The 25,962-nt window shown below is 43.2% G+C and overlaps 1 protein-coding gene across 1 annotated transcript in view; it reads left to right on the top strand.

The window, feature by feature from the left end:
• The first annotated feature begins 5,835 nt into the window (after positions 1 to 5,835).
• cdh5 (cadherin 5) overlaps positions 5,836 to 25,962 on the top strand; it is a 36,937-nt gene continuing 16,810 nt past the window's right edge. The window contains 12 exon segments of the mRNA XM_069144199.1: positions 5,836 to 6,814; positions 15,640 to 15,756; positions 15,758 to 15,880; positions 16,206 to 16,485; positions 17,346 to 17,468; positions 17,616 to 17,783; positions 17,887 to 18,068; positions 21,323 to 21,436; positions 21,795 to 21,937; positions 22,040 to 22,173; positions 23,300 to 23,409; positions 23,876 to 23,978. Coding sequence (XP_069000300.1) covers positions 15,640 to 15,756; positions 15,758 to 15,880; positions 16,206 to 16,485; positions 17,346 to 17,468; positions 17,616 to 17,783; positions 17,887 to 18,068; positions 21,323 to 21,436; positions 21,795 to 21,937; positions 22,040 to 22,173; positions 23,300 to 23,409; positions 23,876 to 23,978 — 1,597 coding nt within the window. The 5' untranslated portion in view covers positions 5,836 to 6,814.

The following is a 25,962-nucleotide window of genomic DNA, read 5'->3' on the forward strand; positions in this document are numbered from 1 at the left end:
ACAGCAGCTTGTTGTTCTGTCACAGCGTCTCTGGACTTTTATCACGAGAGCATGTTCATATTTAACGTGGGATAATCGATTGTTGGCGACAGCATTGTGTAGCCTCACGAAATCTGAACAGAAAGACGAGCATGTCGGGAACCCGAAGCAAATCTTCCGCACACAAAATGGTGAAATTAAATATGGTTTCGAGGAAAGCCAACGCATTTTGTCTTCATTGTGAAACCCACACACGGGTTTCAGTGTCATTCGTGCTGTTGTTCGTCTACATCCATGTTTCTGCTTGTTTGCCCCGAGAGGCCACCTTCCTAATGACGTCAAACAGGTCGTGAGAGACCTCAACCGTTGGTCGCTGACTAACATTAAGTCCGTCATTTCTTTTTCAGTTTTCGACTCTACTTCCGACCTTTTTGTCGGACAAAAATAGCGTTTCGTCTGAACCTGCGTGGCAACAACTGCCTGCTAAAGAAAGGACGGGTCTCAACTTTTGGCAGTCTGACCCGTTTCCATCACCGCAACTGGATCGATGAAAAAGAACTTAATGCTTATCGAGACATCTTAAGCGTAACGTGGAGGAATCGGTGCCGGTGCCGGTAATCCAGGCCGCTCCGAACGTGGACGCTAAACTCGGAAGATTAACGGCACGACGGGGTCTCTAATCGCGTACATGATATTGGTTATTTAAATACATCTGCTCGAGTGTCCATGTTTGATTTGATATATAATCCCAGTATGGTTGACCCAAATGCACAACAGCTGCTGAGAGCGAGGTAAAATTAAAGACGTGCGGCTCCTCACTGGGAAATGAACGGCGCCTCTGATGCAACAACACAGCGAGAAAAACCGCTGAAGCATTTCGATCACTGTGCCCAAAATTCACTGCCTGTCATTTACATAATGCTTTTCTAACAGCCTTTTTGTGGTGGATTAACAAATGTGTTGCGGCGTGACTAATGAATCATGACTGAAAATACACGCTGAATTTATTTAGTGATCAGCCCGATGCGGTAATAAGCATTGAAGCATTGTTCTCCGGCATGGCATGAGGTGGGTGCGTAGCCCTCTGAAGTGAAGCTCCTTCGGTTTAATTTATGTAAGCTTTAGCGAGCGGAAAGTGTAATCTACGACCGAATAACTCCTTCAAATTTGGAGGAAGCGGATGTTAGGATTTGAAAAGTTTCAAGTTGAAGATTTTAACCGTTTACCCAAACTGTTCTTTGAAATAATCGGATTCCTGCAGTTGAATCTTGTCATTTTTGTTTGTATTTTGTCAATGAGAAATAGTTTCCTGCCTTTTGAGTTGTTTAATTAATTTTTTTTGGAATTTCATGTCAGCAGGTGTTTTGGATCAAATTGATTTACCAAAGACACGCGGAGGATTTTCGGCGCCTCTTCTCGTCGTTGATGGAACGACTTCACAGTTCTTCAACCTTATCTCTGTGCTTTTTGTCACATGATGGCGTTCCTTTCTACTCCATCGCACTTGTCAATACTCTATCGTGTAGCCAGGTTCTGTTCACAACCCCAGATCCTACATCTGATGATGCAAGCGCCGGCCAAACGGCAGCAAGAAAGACTCATTTCAAGCCCCAAGACCTGTGATCTTTCTCTCTGCCAGATACTACTGTCATGTGTTGGGGGGGGCTAAAATAAGATTTTTAAAACCTGGAAAAACTGGAGCTGTTTTGTCCTTTGACTGCATCGTCAGATAAAATAATATGTCAAGAAGAAATTTGAAGGTAGCTGCAGAATCTAATGCAATATTTAGTCAGTCTGAGGGAGAATCGTTGCGATAGAAAACCGCAACGAGGTCTTTTAATGGAGTGTTTGATGGGTTCTGAAGGTTTTTTTTTTTTGTATTTGATAATCAAGTCGAATATACTGACTGGACAGATTTCACAGCTGTAATCTTTTGCTCTTTTACAACTTATTAAATAAATAAGACATTTACCCCAAATATATGGACTACAAGGAGCCTACTACACCCACTCGAAGGTTTAGGACATTATCAATGCTACATATGGGCGATGGGGTGTACCGTCATCGCCATGGTAATGACAATAATAAACACGTGGTTTTCGTAATGACACGGTTGCGGTTTAGTTTGATTTAGGCACCTGCACTGCTTGGTTAGGTTCAGCTGGCGTTCATGATTCGGGTTAAATGCGGTTTACTAGTTTTTACTAGTAGATTTGTCATAATCTTTTCCCGATCCTACCCGAGTAGTCTTTGCCCCTAACCTCGGCCAAATGGCGACCGCGTCACGATCTTTTCCAAAACCTCAACGACGTGGATTTTGGTGCCTAAACGTAGAAAACACCTTGTGTGTCCACACGAGACGCAAACAGCTTCGATAACACGTCAGTATTTGCTGTCCTTGGAACTCTTGGAAGCTTTTTGACACGCTGGGAATGAAACCACGTCGCGTGATCACGGCCGATTCAACGGTCCGTTCGATTCCTGCAGATGACAGTCGGTGAAATGGAAATTTGTTGTGACCGGTGCGGTGTCAAAACAGTCGATTCTGAAAGGGTCTTCATTTCAATGCTTTGCAGCATCCCGCGGGAGTCGACTGGTCAAACTAAAAAACAAAAAAAAAAACGACGACGTTTTCCTACTAAATAATCACGGGTAACTTGAAAAGTTCACTTCGCTCAAAGGTCAGTGGCGCTCAGACCATCAGACGAATGACATTTAAAGCCCTCAGCGGGGAACATGTTTTTATAAAACATTGTTACGGTTAATCACTATAATCCGGCTCGCTCGGACCAAACGACCATTTAAAAAGTAGACCAAGAATAGAAAACCTCTGCATGGTGTAAAGACACAATAAACTTGGACAAAAAAACTACCTCTGAAGTATCTCATATATAAAGCTTCGATTTACGATCAACTAACTGAGCTTCTACCTTTGTGTTTCCAGCGGCTTCATGATATTTTGCTGATACACTCTGAATATGTTTAGAGCGACAAAACATGGTAGGTGTTGATGATGAAAGTGGACCCTCTGAGCAGATAGACATTATTTACAAGGCGCTGTCTTGTCAAAACATTTCCCCCCCCTCTCTCGTCACTCTCTCACACTCTCGATCCTCCGGTCCTTGATGTTGGGGCTCCCGGTGGCCTTCATCCAGCCAAGCCACCAGAGGGGGAATATCACCCGTTTCCCTCACATGTCATGAGTGGAACGAGGATGCAATTTTTAGCGCCAAAAGTGTGTGTTTTTTTTCTTTAGGAAAAGTAGGCCAAGAGCATAAGGATTTTTTTTGTTGTTGTTGAAAAGACAGAATGACAGAGAGACACAGAGGAGTAGAGGAGAAAAGAGATGTGTAAACAAGTGAGTTTCCATCATATTTGTGGCATTTTGTTTGTTTGTTCATGAGACAACCATCACTCTCGTACACGTCGCCTTGTTTACTGAAAGAAAACCCGACAGCCGACACGAGGACAAACTCTTTGTCTCTTTCATTTACACTCTTGTTCCTTTTCCCCTCTTACATGCATCACTGTCTCGGCTCAAATCACTTCAACTGAACCCAATGTGAAAGTGGTTTAAAGAAAGGACTTTTTTGAAAATTAACGATACTAAAGATTCATAGAAAGGTTTAATAAATCGCAGTCTGTCACGAAAGTATTAAATACCGAATAAAATCATGCTAGTGACAGATTTGAGACATGTTTTCAGTCACTCTCCTTCAGGCTCTTTTGGTTTCTCTCTCTGGTGTCTAACTGTCATCCAAGTCATTCTTATCTGTCTAAAATGGCAGTTTCACACACACACACACACACACACACACACACACACACACACACACACACACACACACACACACACACACACACACACACTCTCAGACAGAGACAGACTGAAGATGGCGAACGAATGATTCTCCCTGAAGTTCAATGTTACTTCTTTGTCAGAAACAAGACGACACTGAGAAAAAAAAGTGCGTCTCACCGGGGGAACAGAGAGGACGGGGGGGAGAGCGGGGGAGGTGGGGGTGAAAACTATTCAACGCAAGCGACAAGCGAAACGATCTCTCAGATGCAAAGTATAGGAAAGTAGAAGTACGTATGACAGCATTGTTGTCTCAAAGCTGACCGGAAATAACCGCTGCACCTGAACACATCACCCGCCAGCATATCTGCAGCTTTGATTATTTTACCCAGAAATCAACGTGTTTTTCGTTTCACGCACTCACTAAATACACAGATTCGTCTGTCCGGCAGCGGTTAGTGAAAAATAAAATACTTCTGCGCTGCGTTCAACAACACTTGCAGCTTCCGCAGACGCTTTAATTTGAAAATTATTTTACGACGGTGGCTCCGCCCCCTTTCCTTTATGTAGCCAAGATGGGGACCGAAAGTGTCCAAAGTTTCACACTTCTTTTCTGGACCGATCTGAGTGCAAAAATATATTATATTAAAAAATATTAAAAAAAAGGAGTACAAGAACAGATCTAATTAAACACAAGAGTGGACATTAATATAAAATAGAATAGATGGCGTGTTAGTATGTAATTACACCATTTGGAACGCAGAGTAAAAGTGCATTGAAGATGCTGAAACACTAAACTGCAGCACATATGAGGCAGAATTTAGCTCATTAATTATCACGGCGTCATTAATGTTTCCCTTCATCTTTATGATGGAGAGTTAAACTGGTGAAATACACAACGCACGTTGCAAATTAAAACGCCTCGAATGTGCGCTTGAATGTGTTTGATTTAATGTTCCATTGCACTGCAGCCCCGAATCAACATTTTAGCCAGACAGCTCTCTGCATTGTTTTTTTGTTTGTTTGTTTTCTACCTTCATGCAGAGAACAAACAAAATGGCACCTGCTTCTCCTCCTCAGGGTCGTTATGAAGTACTTTCCTAAATCGTTTTTTTTTTCCACCAAACAGGTGCCTGATTAAAAAAAATGGTAATATGGATCATTTTGGAAAAGTTCAAACTTGCTCAATCCTTTTTTGTCTTTCGGTTTGGGGAGCTTGTTCAGAAAAGAAAAAAAGAACAAATTACACCACTGGGAAAAAAAAAAAAAGGGAGAGAAAGAGAGAGACTCCACTGGAACGCACAGTCAAAGTCAATGCTTGAATTATGATGTGTGAGGAAACGGCTCCCAGATGTTATGAATGTAAGTGTACTGGGACTGCAAATAGCAAGAGCAAACAGAGAGAGTGAGAAGAGAGACCGAGTGTGTGTGTGTGTGTGTGTGTGTGTGTGTGTGTGTGTGTGTGTGTGTGTGTGTGGAGAGGGGGGGTGACTGGACTGCTGTAGCCGAGAGGTTTCATGTAAAGCCGGCTTTCCTGTCCAATTTCACCAAATTACTGGCGAACACCCCCCCCCCCCAAAAAAAAAAAGGAAGGCGGGGTGAGATGATGTATGTGTGTGTGTGTGTGTGTGTGTGTGTGTGTGGCAAAGGCATCGCTCTCATCTCATTTACCGGTTTAGACAAGATCTCTCTGTCAGATACACTCTACACACACACACACACACACACACACACACACACACGCGCGCGCGCACACGCACACCCGAAGTCAGCCTCCCCTCTGAAATATTTACGAGCCTCATGTGGGGAAATCTCGGAGGATTATCCCCAATAACCTGTTTAACTTAATCCTTATCTCACACACATGAATAATAAATCTCTCCGTCTCTCGCTCTCTGTCTGAGAAGACATAACGCCTCTCTCACCTTACTCTCCATCACCCTCCCTCCCTCCTTCCCTCCTTCCCTCCCTTCGTCCCTCCCTTCCTCCCTCCCTCCCCCCCCCTCCCCTGCCTCCCCGTCCCTCCTCTCTCACACACTCACTCCCATCTGCTTCAGGAACACGAGCCGGCTGCTTTTCTCTGCCTCTCCGAGCGTCTTTGAGCTTTTTCCTGACACCGGCGCTCTCCTCCTCTCCTCCTCCTCTCCTCCTCTCAGCTCCCTCTTCTTCTCTTCTCCGTCTATCCATCTTCTACCTTATCCTGCACACACCTCCAGTCAGCTCTCTCTCTCTGTGTCCTCCCCCACCACCACCACCACCACCACCACCACCCCTCCAGGACAGGAAAAAAAAAAAAAGGGAGCACCGGCAAAGAATGACAATAACAGGAAGAGGAAGTGGGCAGTGACCTGTGTGAGAGAGAGAGAGAGAGAGAGAGGACGGTCGGACAGCTGTGGTTCAAACACTTTTGGCCCCCTCGACGAGGAAAAACCACATCAGAGGCAGCGGGAAGGGAAAAGAAACCTGTTGGATTCACACCTGAGGACAAACCTCGACGAGGGCAAACGGGGCGATAAAGACCGGAGTTTTGTTTCAGATAAAAACCAGAGGAAGAGATTCCTGAAATTTCCTCAAATATCACCTGCTGAGTTTTTTTTTTTGTTACCTCTTACATTTCCTGCTTTTTTTCTTTGATTCTCAAAGCATCTGTCTTTTGGAAATCCATCTCTGGGATACGTTCTCGTCCAAGGAGGCATCGAGCCTTTTTTTTTTTGGTGGTTTTTCTTCATCATCACAGACTTTCTTAACTGGTCCACAGTCCAGGACAAAAAAAAAAAAAGGATTTGTCGAAGAGAGAGAAATCACTGCTCGTACAACAGCACCTGCTGCTCTTCTTTTTTCTACATCGGAGAGGAACAGTGGACAAAAAAAAAAGGGAGCAAGAGAGAGGGGAAGAGATTTCTTACGCCACCGACGAGCCACAGATTTCTACCACAAATCTGCCGAATGAATAAAACATCTGCAGTTTGAGTGAACAAGTGGATTTTTGTACCAAAAACAGAGATCGGCCTGGTTTGGACTTTTCTGTTTTGAGTGGTAAGTTTTGCCTTTTTTTCTGTCTTGAGACACAAATACTTCCTGTACAAGTGTCTCGTGTGTGCACGTATTATAAAATATGCGAGTTGGTGCATCCACCCAGAGCTTTTCCTGCCCAGCAAAATGGGAGTGTGAATATACATTTCCCTCTGATTGAAAAATAAGTGTACAGCAGCGCAGCCAAAAAAGAAAAAAAAGTAACCCAGATCTCCTTGAAAACGCTCCAGGCTCCTCTCCCATTCACTCTGGGGGTAAAAAAAAAAAAAAAAAAAAAACGGTCTCAAAGAGGGAACAGAAACAAGTTGAAACGATGCCTGTGACCTCGTCCAGGACATATGTTACGCCGATGATGTCGGACAGCTCGGTGTAGATTTGAATGCTGTAATTGATGCCCCCCTCCCCCTACCACCACCGCCACCTCCTCCTCCTCCTCCCCCTCCTCCTCCCCTCCCTACGGGCTGGACTGTCACTCCTGCAAACAGACAGGCTGCGACCATTAAGTCGATACAGGATGATCTGTAGACACACGGCTGGAACCAAGAAAAAAAAAAATGTAACAAGCAAACTGACTCCAACCAGGAGGTCTCCGGTTGTTCATTTTTAAAGAGTGGAAAAAAACACATTGTTTCATCACAGCTGTCAAGTTGATGTCAACTCGGTTTGGCTATTCAGTATTGATGAAGCACATCTTATATTAAAAAGTAGTGACGATCTTGTCAGTTGAAGACTTCCCCTGCTGTACGAATTTTTTTTTGTTTAAAACCTCATTGATCAAGAAAATAACACCTGACAGCGTCGTTTCAATACAGCCACTTATTTTTGTGAAGATCATTTCTAGAAACCCTTTTTAAGAGCTCGTTCGGATAATATCTGAAAGCTGTCGTCTGCGGCGTCGTTCCATCACACACAGAGGAGCGTTTCTGTTATTTTGTCCACCCCCTGTCTAAACGGGAGCACGTAGCTCCTCCGCAGTGGTTAGACTTTCCCTCCGTGGGTTCTGGGTCCGCGGGCCCGCAAGAGATAGAAGTGATTTGATTTAGTTGTTAGGTTGAAAGCCGTTGATGCAACTAAACCCAGTGGTCTAATTCCTGAAGAGGGAAAAGTATCAGGGAAAATCCTTTGGGTGCCATCTGGGAGACTTCACCCTCCACACACACACACACACACACACACACACACACACACACACACACACACACACACACACCAGCACACCAGAACACACACACACACACACACACACACACACACACACCAGCACACCAGAACACACACACACACACACACACACACACACACACACACACACACACGCACACACACACACACACACGAGATTCACGATTAGAGCCATTCATTCATTCATTCAGATATATGTCAGTGTGGTTGACAAGCTGTCCAACTGTGGCGACGTTAGCTCAGCTGAAGTCACTGATTACTACTGAGAGACCCAGTTAAGGTTTTATTTTCAGGGACTGACCTGTATACTGCATTTCACACAGTATATCAACATTTCTAAACCTGTTCAAACATGAAATCCCCAAGAAATAGAAGAAGGGACATGAAATCCTCCAAAAAAAAAAAAAAAACAGATAGGAAAAATGAACAAAACTGAGCTGACACCTGACTTGGTGGTTCACAGCTTCGACTTAGCTCACTTTGAGGAATTAAAGGCTGATCTGATTGGACAAATTTGAGCATTTATTTATTTATTAGGATTGAGGATCAGTTGAACACCAGTTGCAGCTGTGATATTGAGGCCCAGACAAAAGGATGAATTTTCAATTGTAACTATTGTTTACATTTATATTTGGGCATAGACTTTTCTATTTCACAGGAAGAGGAGCCTTTTAAAATCTGATGTTTGGACACCTTTAACATTTCCACTATCTGAGCTTGTAAACTTTGCCTTCAGCGGAGGCAGCCGCTGACAGCTGAGCCAGAACCGATGAGGATAACACTGCAGGCTTGAAATTATTTTCAAATAACAGTTTGTCATCGCCGTCAGACATCATTCATCAGAAATTTAGTGAAATAAGAGTCTGATTTGTCTGAAGTGTGAGTGTCAGTGAGGACGCTGTGTGTTTGTTTGTGTGTGTGTGTGTGTGTGTGTGTGTGTGTGTGTGTGTGTGTGTGTGTGAGGGTGTCCTGGTGGTTCCTGGTGTGACTCCCTGGCAGACAGATTGTTAGAAGCAGCTCTGTGATTAAACCTGTTTTTAATCTGGACAACAGACTCACACTCTGGACGGCACTCACTGGCCGACATCACAGATTTTGAGGCTGTGAAATCGTGTCAGCGTGTCCGGCGCGCACAAATAAAACTAAACGCCTGATTTTAGGGACGTAAAAGGAAAAACAGACTAAAGGAAGCTAAAGACCGACTTTTATGAAATAAAACTTCAAGATTGAGGTTGATGTGTTCGTAAGAAAGTGTTAGGATGAACAAAGTTGTTGTGATTTGTGGCTGTTTTTGAAGCATTATCATAAAGTAAAGCAGTAAAATATTAGCTTGGTTTGACACTATGAAGTAAAAAAAAAAAAATCACAGGTTCTTCCCCTGAGGAGTTTTAGCAAATGTCACACCTGTTTCATTATGCAGAGGGCTGTCTTTGGGAGCAGGTAGATATGTAACAGTGGTAGGAAAGAAAAAGGTCGTGTGATCATCAAAGTCAACAGGGTTCATCCTCTGAGGAACATGAAGCTATTACAATATCTATGGAAACAAAGACAGCTGATATTTCACTTCCAAAATGAAAATTTTTCATGTCAGTCGTCCTGAGGGGAGCAGAAATGTCATGAAAATCTACCCATTTTTTTTTGTGTGTGTGCAGCCTCAGCAATATCTTATAGGAGTCATCCTCTGGGGATGATGAATATCTACACCACAGATATGATATGATAGTAAAATGGTAATTCGTTGAGATTCAAACTATGTACCTCCTTGTTTCTTGAATTTATTTGACAAAGGGAAAAAGGACAAGAGGAATGATTCAGCCAGGTCCACCAAGTGTCAAGATATGATGTGTGATAGATGGACTAAAGGAGAGGCAGATTTATTGAAAAAATAAAAAAAATAAAAAATTGTATTTTCGTCTTTAAAACACAGAAACGACAACAAAACTCGGGCTTGAACTTCAAACACCCTTCAGCGACCGGCAGGATTATGAAGTCTTGTTGACTTCGTTGCTGCGCTTTAGCCTTTGGTAGACTGAAAACTGGGTCAGACCTGTCTGCCAGTCACAAAACATCCCGGAGAATGACAACTGTATCTGCACGTCTGTCTGTTTCTGCTACTCTGTCACACACACACACACGCACACGCACACGCACACACACACACACACACACACACACTCTCTTGCCTGCGGACAACATACAGATGTAATTACAGATATTCCTGGATGTTGTTTATTCTTCGTACCTCTGACAGATGCCTTTTGATAAATTACGGTTTGTGTAATCCTTAAGTGAGATTTGCTTGTCTGACACTGGCAGTTAAAAAAAAAAAAGTGATTATTAAACAAGGATGATAACTACAGAAGAAGCATCTGTCAAGTAAACAGAAAGCTAAACTGTTACACCTTCTTAAAAAAAATACTTAAGATTCCCTGAACTTTCATGCAAACAGTGAAAGATTTGAAAGCGGACTCGAGTTAAATCCCAACTTTAAAAAATAAAAAGTTGGTAACCTGCGTGCAGCGGTGTGTTTTTATCTTCCACACCATTTTACAAGATGCTAGATCTGCTTTTAAGGTGAGGCAGAGGAGAGGGGAAGGGGGAGAGAGTGGGGGAGTGAAGTAGAAAAGGTGCGAAAAGGAAAACAAAAAAAAAACAAAAAGGAGGGATGATCGGTAGGAGACAGAAATAGACAGTGTGGAAAGAAACACTTTCACCTTGAGAGCTCCAACAAGCCACAAGTGGAGAAATTTAAGAGGAAGAAAGAAAAAAAAAGAAAAAAAAAAAAGATTGCAAGGAGGAACAAAAAACAATTTCGGAAAGAAAAAGAAATGGAAAGGAGGTCTGAGAGAAGCTGGAAGTGTGAGACAGCGACAGGCAGACAGACCGAGGATGAAGAAAGGTGACGCAAACGGAGTGAGAGACGCAGTCAGCCGTTGGAGTGAATACCAGGAAGGGTGCGTCCGCTCACTAATCATGACCCGACATTAACGGAGCCCCCCGGCTTTTCCCAGAAGGCATTGTGTTTACACTTCCTGTTGCTGATAAAATATAAAAGGGGGAGGAGCAGGGAATTGTCCCCTTTGAAGGATGAAAATGCTCATTTAAAAAAAATGCCCTTTGAAGGAAAATACCGCCAGCGGATTCATTTTCTCAATAAATAATTACGTGGAAGGCAGTCAGAGGATATTGTTGTCTGAGTGTGTGAGTCAGATGTTAAATGTGACGATGACAAAGTCCAGTAAAATGAACTGAAGCTGAGCTCTGAGTGAAGCGCAGCTAAAAGATGATGTATCATTAATCTAAAAAGCAGCATCGGCAAAGGTTTGAGATGAAAATGTTAAAAAGGACAATATCAAATTCTCACAACTGACATTTAATTCAACTTTAGTTGACTCACACATAAGAGCGCCTGTGACCGCCGACATCAGAGAAGCCCAAGTTTGGCCCACACCTTCTCTGCGTCTTTCCCAGCTGACCTTTGGTACACCCTGGACGGGTCGCCAGTCCATCACAGAAACAGACAACACAGACAGAAACAGACAGGGCGACTTGGAATCACCAATTAACCTGACGTTAATGTCTTCGGACGGTGGGAGGAAGACGAGGGCACCCGGAGAAGAGCCCTCGCTGAAAGGCCGAGGTCCGAACCCAGAGAACCAGGTGTCCTCGTTCAACCTCTTTGAAAATAAGTAAACCAAAACAAAAAAAACACGTCCATATTGGCACCAACATGTGCAATAATAGAAGTCCAAACAAAACAGTCGGGGTTCATCCTCAGACATCCAACTGACGCTAATGTCTGATTCACTCATTCACTTGAAATTACAGATTAAATGAATGACTAATAATTTATCCGTCACATGACACGGTTTGAGTTCTGTTTGAAAAATGTCCCCTGCTACTGCAGGGAAACCTCTTTTTCTATTTTTTTTTTTTAAAGCTTATTTCTTTTGCGCGAAACCTTTGCTCACACTTGTACAGTAATAACATAAAGCTACTGAGTCAATATTTTAATGGTTAGTTAGCTTTTCTATGCCCACAATCCTCTTCCATCAAAGTAAGTCTCAAAAATGAGTCTCGATCCAGCGAACCAATTATAAAACAAATTACATTTCCAAAATTTCGCTCACCTACAAACATCTTCATGCTTGAATTTTTTTTCTGCCGAACAGCTTCGGTTGTGATGTTAGTGAAAGTTGAATGACTTTAATTAGTTTGGGGAATTATCAAGTCACAAATTTATCCACATTATTCGGATTCAGGCATGTTCATTTAAAAAAATAAAAAAATAAACTTTTCTTAGTTTGCTTCATTCTTCCCAGAGGCAACAAAATACTTATTTTCTAACATGATTGGTCTTGAAATGCAGATAACCAGTGAAATTCTTTTCCTTGCGAGACTTCTCTGAGAGAACATACAGCACACGGCGCGATTGCTTTGTTTTGTTCAGAACATGTTCAGAGGAAGGATACGAGCTGACGCACAGTAAAAGCTGTGGAGGGTGAGGAGAAGGACGCGGTCGGGAAACACGCGTCTTAAACGGTGGCTGCATCTCAGAGTGAAGAGGGGAAGCTTCCAAGAAACTAAATGGACTCGGCGACGATCAGCTCCTTTAATCTGGGCAAAAAAAAATACAAATCTTCCAAAAGTGAGAACAAAAGTCAGGGGATGAGATAAGAATACAGAACGAACTGGTGTCAAAAAAGAAAAGGCAAGAAAGAAATCACTACCAAAGAAATGCAAGAAACTGAATTCAATAGGGAAATCAAAAACAGCTGAGTTGCCAGATCTCCAAAATCAGCACTTTCTATGATTCTGATTTATCAATTTAATCTTTTTTTTTTTTAATACAAGTTTAAAGAAAGTTAGGAGAAGAATTTTCCTTTTATTGTCCCTCTCTTTCCTCAAACCCTTTTTCTTCTCGGTTTATCCCCATTGATAGTTGATATAGGGGACATAGGGGCAACTGGTGAGAATTGGAAATAAATAATAAATAATATTCCCTCTATCAAATATAAAGACAGAGACATGTCACTCACTCCTGAAATCCAGGCAAGCTATATTTTTACAGTGTGTTTCATGGCCTGTAAATACAAAAAAATGATATAATAGTTTATGTTTCCAGATCTTGCCTCATAATAATTGTTTACATGTTTCTTCAGCCGCATTTACATGTTACGAAGGCTGAAAATATTCCACCAACACTGTTTGAAAGAGGGTTGTCATGTATGTATCATAGAAGTGTCACATATGACAATACAAGATGAACACATATGGACTACTTTGCTTTACATGAATGGAACAACAGGGATGCAAATATTAGTGTTGAGGGGGGGGATTCACAGTCAGAAAAAAAATGTATTGGCACCACACACATGTATTTTCAGAAACCTCTTTCATTTCGAAGTCCACAGCAAATTCGCAAAAAAAACAAAAAAAACAAAAAAAAAAGACAATGCACTTCTGTTTAATTAATTTAGTCCTGAAAGGAAAATAAACAAAGAAAACACAAGAGGAAAAAAATAATAAAACCCAAACAAAAAGGATGTGAACTAAAAGGCCCCAAAAAAAACCAAACAACAACAACACTGCTGAGTCTTTGTGTGAGCTGATTTGTGGGGAGCCGTGTGAAGAGGTCATGGGAGGTCAGCAGAATACGAGATTAGGCCATTAGAGGGAGAAGAATTTGTGCCAGTATAATCCCCTCATCATAATCTCTCTTTCTCCCTCCCCGCTGCTAATGGCTGCGAGACAATAAAATGCACTAATCTGTCCACTGGGATGGCACAGGGCTGCGCTGAGATATCTACTGGAGTACAGAGCACATATAGACTAAAGTGTTTTGAAGATTATTTCCCTGGCATTTCTGCTTTGTTAGATAGAGCCCAGTGGGGGAGGAGAGGGTGGGTGGGGGGGGAGATGGGGGAGAGACGGACAGATAGGGTGAAACAGGAAAAAAAAAAAAAAAAATGAATGGGAGGAAAGGTTTACCACACTGCTGGTGTTTGTGTGCCTTATAAATGTTCATTTTGGTTAAATAATGCTGAATTGCTCGCAGGCAGAAACAAGTGATGCAAGACTCTGAAACATCGAACAACTTCGAATCAGTCAGAAACCGTGAATCAGATGACGTGATAGTTTTGGTTTGAATTTCAAAGACCGCTGCACCAAATTTTGACTTCAAATTTGAATTATTTGTCTTGGTTTAGGACAATTTTAAGTCTTTTTAAAGTTCGACCCTTCTCGGTTTGTTCGGGTTTGTCATCCGGCAAAAGTTGAGGCTCGTACCTGCCTATCTGGCACTATTTTTGGTGTCATCTTTTTCGAGGATCCAAACGAGCTGAGTCGACACTATATAGCCTGGTGTACCCGGACCCAAATATATAGGGTTTTTTTGTTTTTTTTTAACCATTCAGCCTGCTACGAAACTGGCCGAAACTCTACCGCCGCTGTCAACCAAACGTTTTTTTTTTGTTTTTTTTCTTGAGGGTTTTTCTCGCTGATTGGTCCGCCCTTCGCAGCGGCTGAGCGAATTCCAACAGCGTATCCAGACTATAATCACAGTCAAGAAAAACTATGAATTGCCTTGACATTTCGTACAGACGTTCTCGAATGTTAAAAACATTGCGTGATGCTGTGACTTTTCTCACAGCATCACCAGCAGGTTGACAATTGTGATTTTGAGTTCTTATATCTCTGCGACTGTCTGACAGATCTCTGTGTACTTTTGATGAACCTCTCGAGTGTCATCATTTTGGTGTTTTTCTCTGTTCAGACTGAAAGTAACGCCGCAGAATTAGGCCATTCATGTTGCGAGGAAATTTATCAGAGATGTGTGCTTGCTTATTCGTTTGGGTCCAATGCATCACAACACAGGAAGCCTTTATTTTTTTGCTAATGCGGAACACATTCATTGACTTTAAGATTAATGCACAAAACTGAGCCATCTTTCTTTTTATAATCCCAGATTTGAATCAAGAACTAGTAACAACCACAAAACCCTCTGTTATACCCAAACTCTCCTTTTTTTTCCCCTCCACCATTTGAAGTGCTGTATTAAAAGAGAGAAAAAAAATACAAATAAATACCGAACACAAATTCAAAATGTCAAAAAGTCCCTTTATGGAAAACGGCCCTTTTTAATGGCCGATAAAGACAGACATCCTAAGTGGTTTTAATGTCATCTCCGCTCTCCGTCTCTGTCAGTCTCTCTCCGTCGCTTCCCGTCTCTCTCTCGCGCTACACCAGCGGGTCAAGACCTAAAATGGGTCACAGTCCTATGTTTAATAGATCCCCATACGACCACAGTGGTGATACGCTTTCAGTCCGACTCCCATGATGAGAGGCTAAATGTTTCATTTGGGTCCCAGGCTGAAAAGGTTTAAGAGCCCTGGTCCTCGACGATAGCTAGACCTCGAGCTCAGCGGCCGACCGTACGGGGACGGCGAGTCCTTGGCCTTCACTCTAAATCTCACCCGGGCACAGCGAAGGGGTCTGTCCACAGCTGATAAGTGGTTTTAATGTGATCTCCTCTCTCCCCCCTCTCTGCTCCCTCTCTCCCACATTCCTCTCTGCATCTCTCATTCTCGTCTTGCCTCCTCCTTGCTCCCCCCCTCCTCTCGTCTCTACCCCCGTCCCGACCCCAGATGATGGCTTGGCTCTGGCTGCGGACTCCGGGCCTCGTGACCACGATGGCCTTGATCCTCTCTCTCGTCATTACTCAAGACTCTGGACTTCCCGGCGTGGAAGCGGAGAGGCAAGACCCCCGTCGACATTGTGAAGAAGGAAACCCATCCGGTGCTCTTCAGGCAGAAGAGAGATTGGATCTGGAACTCCCTCTATGTGGAAGAGGAGAAACCGGCGCCGATCGCCTACAAGATAGGACAGGTAGGTCCAAATCAGTGGATTGAATCCCCCCCCCCCCCCACCCGAGTCCAAAGCTCACCACAATCTGTAGGATTCCTCTGCGGTGTACTTCTTGGATTCACCTTCGACAGTTTAGTCAAAAATCTCACTCGACATGGCTCGCTGAAGAGACGGTGGCGGCACCGCCAAGAATCTGGGCCATGAAGTTGCTGCTAACCAGCTCTTTGATGAAAATCAGAGTTATTTTGCCAGAGTTTATTTGTAGACATTTTGCTGGGACGGTTGTTGATTTGAGTCCTTCACTCCAGCGGTATAAGACAAACGACCTTTCTGTTTCCTCCCACAGCTGAAGTCGAGCCAGAGAGTGGAGGTGAAGAAGTTCAAGATAGACGGCGAAGGCGCGAACACCATCTTCACGGTGGATCAGAAAGGAGACCTGTTCGTCACCAGATCTCTGGACCGGGAGGAGAAGAGCTTGTACCATCTGAGCGCTCGGATGTACGACGGGAACAACAAGGTCATAGAGGACTCTGGAGAATTCGTCGTCCAGGTTACGGACATCAACGACAACACGCCGGTTTTCCCTCGACAGTACAACGGGTCCATTATGGAGAGATCCACGATAGGTACGAAAAGAAATGACTTCAAAAAGATCGTCGGCAGTTGACATCGAGATGAAAAGTCGGTTATATATTTGGTTTTGAACGCATTACGGATAATGAAGATGAGAGTCGACCTGGGAGTTGGTCCTCCCCGTAGTGCATTATTCATTCTGATTATTGCTACCTGTTGTTGTCAGTCATTTCTTTACATCATATCTGCTGTGTGCAATTAAAGACAAACATAAATGCATTTTTCTTATTTATATGTTCCAATATTCAGTGCTAAGAAGTACCTCCTCCTCTTCATCAGGTGAAGGCATGTTGTTAAACTATTAGGCTTGTACCATGAGAGTGCTATAAAATGACCAGAAAAAGACAATGAAATTGCTGATTGATTAATCATCAAACGAAATATCATGACTGTGACAGCCCGAGATTAAAGTCACGTATAGGTTTATTTGTATAGATGTGTAGATCACATAAAGTGTCGTTAACGTGTCTCAACTCAGAGTCGACAAGAAATAAAATAGAGTGCAGAGTTACATAAATGGAGAAAATTCTTGTAGTTCTTCTGACAGAGTTCCTGCCGCTGCAAGTATGAATCTGACATTTACTAATCGGTGATACTTTAGATTAAAAATAGACCAGACTGTGAAAATTAATGGGGGAAAAAAAGAAACGCACTGCTCACACCTGTCACAATCATCAGTGCCTACGACTGTGACGAAATAGCACAATGTTAGCGCGTAATCAGGGCGTGTTTAATCCGTCAAACAGCCATGAAAGTTCATCCGATATTCATTTCTGCAAAAAACACTGAACACTCGAACACGATGTCTCAACGATGACGCTGTTCATCACGTGTCGTCATCTCCTTCGTGTAGGAACTAAAGTGGTCGAGGTGAGGGCGACGGACGCAGACGACCCCACCACCGCCAACGGGGAGCTCAGGTACTCGCTGACGCCGGACGGAGACATTTCCGCCTTCGAAATCGACAGCACCACAGGTAGGCGTCCGCCGTGATCGTTTTTCTTCTTCTTCTTCTTCTTTCTAGCATGTTAATTTAAGGGAGGTATAGATGCACGAGCTATTTTTTACCCGAAATATGAGTCATGGCCCGACCGCAAAGATAACACCTTCTCTCTCTCTGCAGGTGTGATCAGCTGCAAGATAAACACTCTGGACCGAGAGACCAGGGGTCAGTATGTGGTGGTGGTTAGAGCTCAGGACATGAGAGGGATGGCCTCCGGCAGCACCGCCACCACCTCCGTCAACATCACCGTCACCGACACCAACGACAACATCGCCTCGTTCACCAGAAGTAAGAAACACTGTGATACAGGATTACAAAGACGTAGGGGGGGGTTAATTCTATTATGACGCACGGGGGCATCCCACACGTGACGTGCGTCTTCTGTCCACAGGCACGTACGAACTGCTCGTTCCGGAGGACCACAAGCTGAACCAGAAGATCGGCACGCTGGAGTTGGAGGACCGAGATCAGATCCAGAACAAAGAGCCCATCTTCACCATTCTCGGCGACAGCAGCAGAATCTTCAACGTGGAACTCAGCCCCAACAAGGACGGCAACCTCATGCTCGGACAGGTCGGTTGGCGCAACAAGTGGATTTCATTTCTGAATTTGTAAAACATTTTTTGACTTGTTTTTTTTGTGAGTCATGTCAGTTTCAGCACTTTTTCGCAACTACTAACGATGTAATTTGCGATCGAGTTGAGCTTGGTGGTTCCCGACAGTTCTTTGTCCTGTATTCTCCCACAGCCGTATGAGATTCAATTCATAATATTTTATTTTTTTTGTAAAGAAGTAGTAACCCTGGGCCTGTAGCAGCATGACGAAGGCATCGTTCATGGTCCCCCCCAGTCAGCCCTAAATATCAGCTGTCTCCAAAAGGAACTTTAATCTTAAAGCTAGAAATGGTGTCTGCCCCCCTCCCCCCCTCCCATCCGAGATGTTTCCACGGGAGATGGGGCCTGAAAGCTGAAGGCTGTACCTCCTGTTGTACTTGAAGAAACAGGTTGCATTGCACATTGCTATATTTGATCGTATTTTGCTGCAAAGGAAAAGTCTCTTTGTTGCACCGTGGACATATGAACCCACCACACAACATTTTATCCCGCGATCGTCTCCCCTCTTGTTTTATTTAGCAGTTGGTCATGTTCGTCCTGACTTGAAGGCTTTCAGCTTTTGGCAGGTTTATTGCTAACTAGTTTTCACATGCCTGTGAATCAAAACACGTGGTGTTCAGGTGCTGCAGCAGACTTCTGTCAGTGAAAAACGATCTGCCTTCCATAGTGCCATCCTTTTACAACATTCATTTGGCGTTACACAAATTCGTTCTCCCGTTTGTGTGTTTATCTTCCTCCAAAACACATTTCTGCATGAATGTGTTGTATAATCAAATAATCATTTCTATTTTTAATAATCTATATGCCACAGTTCTTTCTATGTAGCACTGCCAAGTTCGCAACGCATAACCCTGGTTTGGAATCACTGGAGTAAAAAAAAAGTGCCTCCCCTAAAAAAAAAAAAAAAAAACATTTCACGGGTTGCTCACTTTTATGTTTATCCAAAATTGAATCAAAGTGGTTTTAGGAGGTGTTACATCCTCACACTTTAATGCTCAAGCCCCGAAAATTGAAGGGAGCCTCATGCCCAAACAGCATGAGATGAGCACAAAAATAGATTTACATTCCTGCTGCAACATAATAAACATCCGAGAGCTGAGCATTAAGGACCGGAACCGCAGTGTTGTGACAGGATCTCCATGACCTCAAACACACTATCGACGTTTTCTGTGTTTTTCTTCTTTCCGATTATGCCTTCTCACAAGTTGCGCCACCGCATGCACACTAATTACATTATAAAAAGGAAAACTGAAATTTATGTTTTGTTTTACTTTGCAGGATGACAGTCATGTTTAACACCGAGTTGAAACCCCCCCCCCCCCAAAAAAAAAGTCACGGCCTCCTTCTGGTTGGGGAAGATATTTATGCTTGCGGGAATTGGAGCAGGTTTACTCCGCTGGATTGTGCTCTTCAGATAAAGTATTTAGGACATCAGAGAGCTGAAAATGTATTCTAATGAAATGAGCTCGGTAATAGCTCGCGCCCACGCTGGCCTGGAATCGAATCGCGCCGCACGATCTTCCCTCCGCTCGACTCGCCCCTCAGCTCCGCAGCCCCTTCTCATCTTTCCTCACCGGCTGTGTTTACACGTAGGGAATAAGCCGGCTATCGGCCGCACCGCGGTTAAGGTCTTATTCTTGTTAAGCTGTTTACAAAATGCCTTTGATACCTCGCGACTGAGTATCCTTGTTACCGTGAGTAATCCAGTTAACGGAATATTCCTGTCTACCTGTGATGTCCCGTCCACAGATAAAACAGTCCACGGGAGGAAAAAAAAAAAACATTTAACCCAACAGTCGTCTATTTCTGATACAAGGGGGGGGGATGAATCACGGTGGGGGACTGTGACAGTAAGCATTGCTCGCTGCCTCGTATTTGGAGACATAAAAGTGCATCCACAACGCTGTGTGAGTCTCGGTCTGTGCAGATATTTAAAAAAAAAAAAAAAGTGAAAGAAAAAGAAAACAGGAATATGTTAACTCGAGGAAAATGTTGCCGTTTCGACTGTTCGTTCGACGGAGGCTGAGAGCTCGGCCGGGTTTCTCTGGCTGACACTGACAGCCTTTTTAACACCTGAGATCACCCGTTGACCTTGGTGAAGACATGCAGGTGTAAAACCACTTTGTGTACATAAAAACAAAAAAAAAAACACACACAAGGTGCAAATGCAGCATGTCTCCAGTCTAAAAACAAAAACACGTGGGTATAAAGGATGTTGAGGGTGAACTGAAATATGTAGTACTTTATGAATACGTTTTAAAAAAGTACGGTTAAGGAAGTTATCAGGGTGTTGAGTGAGTGTCAGAGAACAGACAACTTCAGGACGTCAACAACAGCTATAAATACAGCCGAACTGCGTCAGATCTCGACAGCGTAAGCAAGAGGCGCGTGTTAATTTGAGAAAATGAGCCTCGCAGGTATGAGTTGTATAATCTGGTTTTAGAGCCTTTGAGAAACTAAATATCTCAGAAATCAAGTGGATGAAGCAGCGTAACAAAGAAGTGAATGCACTGGTTTGTTTGTCCAGGTTGTCATGAAACAATGCTGAGTGTGCAAATAAGGGTGGGGAGGGGGAGGTAATAACGGAGCGGCAACCGGCAGTGACGTCACCAACTGGTTCGCGATTTGCCATTTGGAAGCCTCGAGTTTAGCATTTGCCCGTCGCCATCTTGAGTGTTTCGAGCGATTCGAGAAATGGTGGATCTGACTCGGTCCGACTGGAAAACCAGAGGACGCTACGCCCCGCCCACATGTACTGACTGAATTCTGTCAATCAAACAGACAAGCCCCCAAAAATACAGCTGTTTGAGGCTTAATATCTAATGAATGAGGGATTATTTTCAGACAAACTGCCAGAAAACTAATAAGGAGAGACTTCAGCAAAAAAAAAAACACCATAATGACTTGTGGAAAAAAAAAGGAATTGACTGTATTTCGTGAGAGAAGTTGAATGAAAGTCTATGGAGTTTTGGAGCCAACCCCTAGTGGCCGTCGGTGGTATTGCACGTTAAACCGCTTCTGCATTGGCCTCACTTTTCAGACGCAAAACCTACGACTACTTTTACAGTCGGTGGTTTTAACACTTGAGGGTTCAAAGGTTGAAATGACTTCGACATGAAGACGTAACGAGTGCAAGGTTTTAAAGATCTCATATGCTCGGAGTTAAATCACGATCATTGATTTAATTCCGTCACTTCTTTCCAATCTCCCCAGCCTCTGGACTATGAGACAAAGAGCAGCTACAGCTTTACCGTCCAGGTGCGGGAGAACCTCAGAAACCTGCGTTTTCCTGCCGACAACGTGAACAGTGCGGCCACCGCAGCCCAGGTAGATATCAGGCCGCCGGAGTCTCTTCAGCCATTCCCTCGGAGGACGTTATCACCCTGCTTTTCATACATGTTTATATTAAAATAGAGAAGAAAAAGGGAAGTGGAGTGCTGCACCACGTGGCATGAGCAAATTTCAGTGGTCAAGAAGCAGCTCTCAGAGATTTGGATTAGTGGGCAGGTCTGAATTATGATAATGTGGAACAGAATGAGTTTGAAGTAGGACATTGTTAAAAAAAAAAGAAGAAAGAAGAACAAAGCAGTTCAGTCTCACAATTCAGGTCCGTTTATATCCGGAAGGCCGACCAGACTGCAAGTCAAAGCCCTCTTTTTGAACCGAATTTTTTCAAACTCGACAGGTGAACGTCAAAGTCCTGGACGTGGACGAGCCGCCGGTCTTCTCCCAGCCCATCTACACCTTCACTGTGATGGAGGAACTGGCCGTGAACAACATCGGAACGATCTCAGCCAGAGATCCCGACAAAGCCAACAAGAGCATTCGGTACGATACCGCGCGCACACTCCCCCCCCCCCCCCCCCCCAAAATAACTACTAACGCTTCTACTGATCCTGCGAGACTGATCTCCTCCCCGTCTCTCTTTAGGTACTCCATCTTGGACAAGGACTGTCCCATCAGCATCAACCTGCTCACGGGTCAGCTGTCCGTCCTGAGGAAGCTGGACAGAGAGCTGGAGAGCACGCACATGTTTCAAGTTAAGGCGCAGGAAGAGCCGAGCGGTACGTCGCACACGAGGTTTATTAACGCCGTAAACAATAGATCCTCACATAAAAAACGGGAACCATGTGTTTTCTCTAACGATGGTAAAACGCAGACACGGAGGAAGCAGAAAAGGCCAAAGAGCACGGCGCGTTCTCCTGGTTTTCTCTCCTCTGGATTTATCGAGGGACGGGAGTGTAGCACTCTAACGGGGATTTTGTTTTCTTAATAGATTTAACACGTTGCCGCAACACCTGGTCGACCCACGCGGGAAGGAGAGAGCAAGCAGGAAAATCACATTAGTGTCTCTTTGTTCGTTCGCAGCTTCCCAAAACCAAACTCTATATTTTTAGACCCGCGGTGAATGAAATCCAAAGATCTATTTTAGTGGCTTGTCACGATGTTTAAGGAGCACAATCGTCCCCGCAGCTTGACAAGGTCCTCGATATACCGTACGCGTACTGTACTAAAGATAGTTTCAAGATGTCAGTACAAGAGACGTTTATCAAAAGATGAATAAAAAAAAAAAAATAAATAAAAAAATAAACATCAGTCATGTGAGATAAATGTAAAAGACGCTTTAATGTGACGAAAAATAACCGTCCGACAAACGGCTTCCCGAATAGAAACCCTTTCAGTCGCTTGACCTTAATCAGCTCTACCGACGACAGAGACACTCACACCTGGTCGTCGTCATGACGATCACTGTCACACCTGCCCGTTAAGGTAAATGACAAACAAGCTGAGCTCACCTGTGTGAACCGTCTGAGGGAAGATATCAAAACAAACGAGGAAAAACGCTTCAAAAAACATGTAAAAATCAAAACCACTCTGATTTTTTTCTTGTAGGAATCACATGATAATGTTTCATATCCCTGCTGCAGGATTTTTGAAGATGTTCCGAATAAAAAAATACACATTACATCATCAAAGTCAAATGTGAAGGTTTATTTCGTCCTCCTTTGTTTTTCTCTGAAGAGACTTCACTGGAACATTTTGTGCATTTCTTTAGACGATTTTTTTTTTTTTTTTATTGTCAGCCAAGTCTTCATTGGCAAAATACAAAAACTAGCTCCTGAATCAGTCATCCGGGATCCATCATTAATGAACTGCAGTTAATCGTGTGCTCTCGTGTCTCCTCCGTAGGTTTGGAGTCCTTTGTGAAAGTTAACATTATAGTTCAGGACATCAACGACAACCAGCCCGAACTGGTCGTGGATGAGATCTTTGTGTGTGAGAATGACAACACGAATATGGTAAGAAAAAAACAACAACAGTTTTAACTGTTAATTTAAATTCTTTATCTTTATTTGTCACAAAACTGCTGACTCTGCATTGACTGTGCTCTTTTAATGGCACCTACAGATCTACATAGTCACATAAAAAAAACATGTTTCAATGGTGAGATTTTTCAAACAGGCCTTTCAATGTATTTTAAATTCCCCGTTTGGTCTTTTCAAATTGGGGTTTAGTAGCCTAAAAATCTGCAATACTTTCCGCCCCTAGATTTGTAGAAGGAAACAAATGCAGTTAGAATAAGTTACATTTTTGAAAGGCAGAATCAGCGTATGTGATTTAAATTATACGTGAACAATATAAAATATTATACGTAAACTACCACATATTTAAACTACCATTTACATACTGCAGTGGATGAAAAAAAAAAAAAAAGACTGTGTCCAAGGAGCATTAATTCACTTTTCTTTTTCTGTCTTTCCTCAGGTGATAGGAACTCTGAGAGCCACGGACAAAGACGACCGTGAGGCCTCCTTCACTTTCACCCTGGCCAGCGAGAGCTCCAACTTCTCCATCAAAGACTACGGCAGTAAGTCCTCGTGTTGCGCCGAGCACATGTTCACCTTCCTTTTCTCGCTTGTTGCTCTAAACGCCGCTCGGAGGAAGCGAGTGGCCTCAGCACTTGTTGCTATGCAACAACTGAAACTCTGTTTGAAGCGCGGCGCTCTCTCTGTTGCTGAAATTTTAAATTATTTTAACTTCTCAAAGCGTGCTTTGGTTCTCCCAGCCAGACGGGGGATTTGGAAAGCCTGTCTGGGACATTAAGTGCTGTCTGGAATGCACAACAACAAATATTGAAAAATAATGAGAGCAAGTGGCTCAGTGGACTTGAAGATGGCTCTGAGTAGTCTATACTCATCCCTGCTAACGATGTAAATCAGCATGTCACACACAGGACTGTGTTGATGTGCTACATCATGCAAAAAAAAAAAGAAAAAAAAAAAAAGGGGGCTTTACATGGAAACTGCATGAACAACTTTTGATTTGGAAAATGTGGGAGAGCAGCTACATTTTGAGTATTTTTAAAACATGTTGTAAGACACAACAGAGGTTCAATCAGCTGAAGCTACAACTTGAATTTAAAGGCTTTATTGATGAAGCATGAAAGACACTTTGGTGTACATTACTGATGAGGTTTTTCCTTATTTAATGAATCGTTAAATTATTGCTTCGTGTATTGAATAAATATAGTCTGCAGCCATGCATAGCACCTCTGAAAGGCTGTTCAGGAACAACAGTGATTTGAGCCAAATGCTCACATCAATCTACTGCCGGGAGGTTTGACCATGTTTAACCTCTGTATACCTGCTTTGAACCTCTCATTATAATAAAGTAGTTTGAGTTTTTGTAACTATACGTTACAACAGTGCAGAACATACTGCTATGATATGTGTGTTATTTCCCAACTATTTCCCCAGAGGCAGTTTGTACCAGTCAAACTTACAGTATGGATTTGGTCATTCATTTTCAAGGGGAATACCACAGTGATTTAATGAACCCTCGAGGAGATGTAAATGTGTTAGATAAACTGTCAGAACATTTAACTGTAAACCACAAATGGACTTAAGGCCGCTTGAGGAAAGGAAGAAAATATCAGGGGACCACGACAATCAAAGTCATCAGGATTCAATGCTACCATGAATATTGGTGGCAAATTAGAAGAAAATCCATCTGAGAGTAGATTTTTTTTTTTTTAGTCTGGACCAAAAACTTTTAGAATTTTATTGTTTAAATATAAAAGTAAACAACTGTTAAATAGCTGGAAAGTGCATGAAACAAGAGGGCTTTTAATTTGAAACAAGGATTTTTGGTTTTATTGACTTGGGTAAACCTGCAGCAATAATGTTTTCGCAGTACCGGACTTTAGCGACAAAAAGGGAGCTTAGCTGAAAGGCAAAGCTTTTTATACGGCGCTCGGTCTAACATCCCTACCCTCAAACTCTGGTCAGGAACTCTGGGTAATGAGCAAAATAATCAGATCGCGGATAAAAGCGGTTTGAAAGGAGTTATATTCGCAGGCCTCGCGCCCCACTCGCCTCCACTCCTGTGAGGTCACCAGTCACAGCCAATTGGGACGAGACCCCCTGAGATCAGCCCAGGACCTGCTGGAGAGATTATATCTCCGGGTTAGCCTGCTTCGGGGGTCTCCGGGATCAGATGGAGGAAGTTGAGGCGATGTCTGGGTTTATCTGCCTGACTATAATCGGACTAAGCAGTTAAGACGATGGGATGAGCTTCACGGGAGAAACGGATAAAGGAAGTCGCGGTAACATGGATCGTTCGCTCGCTCGGCGGCAGACGTTCGTGGATATATGGCTGTTGTGGTCTGGCTAAAAGATGAAATGAATTACCAATTAAAGACATTTATGCAATATTACACGCGCAAGCACCTCAGTCATCAGCACACCAACCGGTGCGATATTGCGATTGTGCAACAAGTTACAAACGAAATGAAATATGTCATCAAAATGTGTTCATGTTGTGGGGAAATCAGCTCTCAACATATACAACTT

This window comes from Embiotoca jacksoni, unplaced genomic scaffold, assembly GCF_022577435.1.
Source record: "Embiotoca jacksoni isolate LCO1_2020_lvr unplaced genomic scaffold, fEmbJac1.0.p SCAF_12, whole genome shotgun sequence".
NCBI lineage: Eukaryota > Metazoa > Chordata > Actinopteri > Embiotocidae > Embiotoca > Embiotoca jacksoni.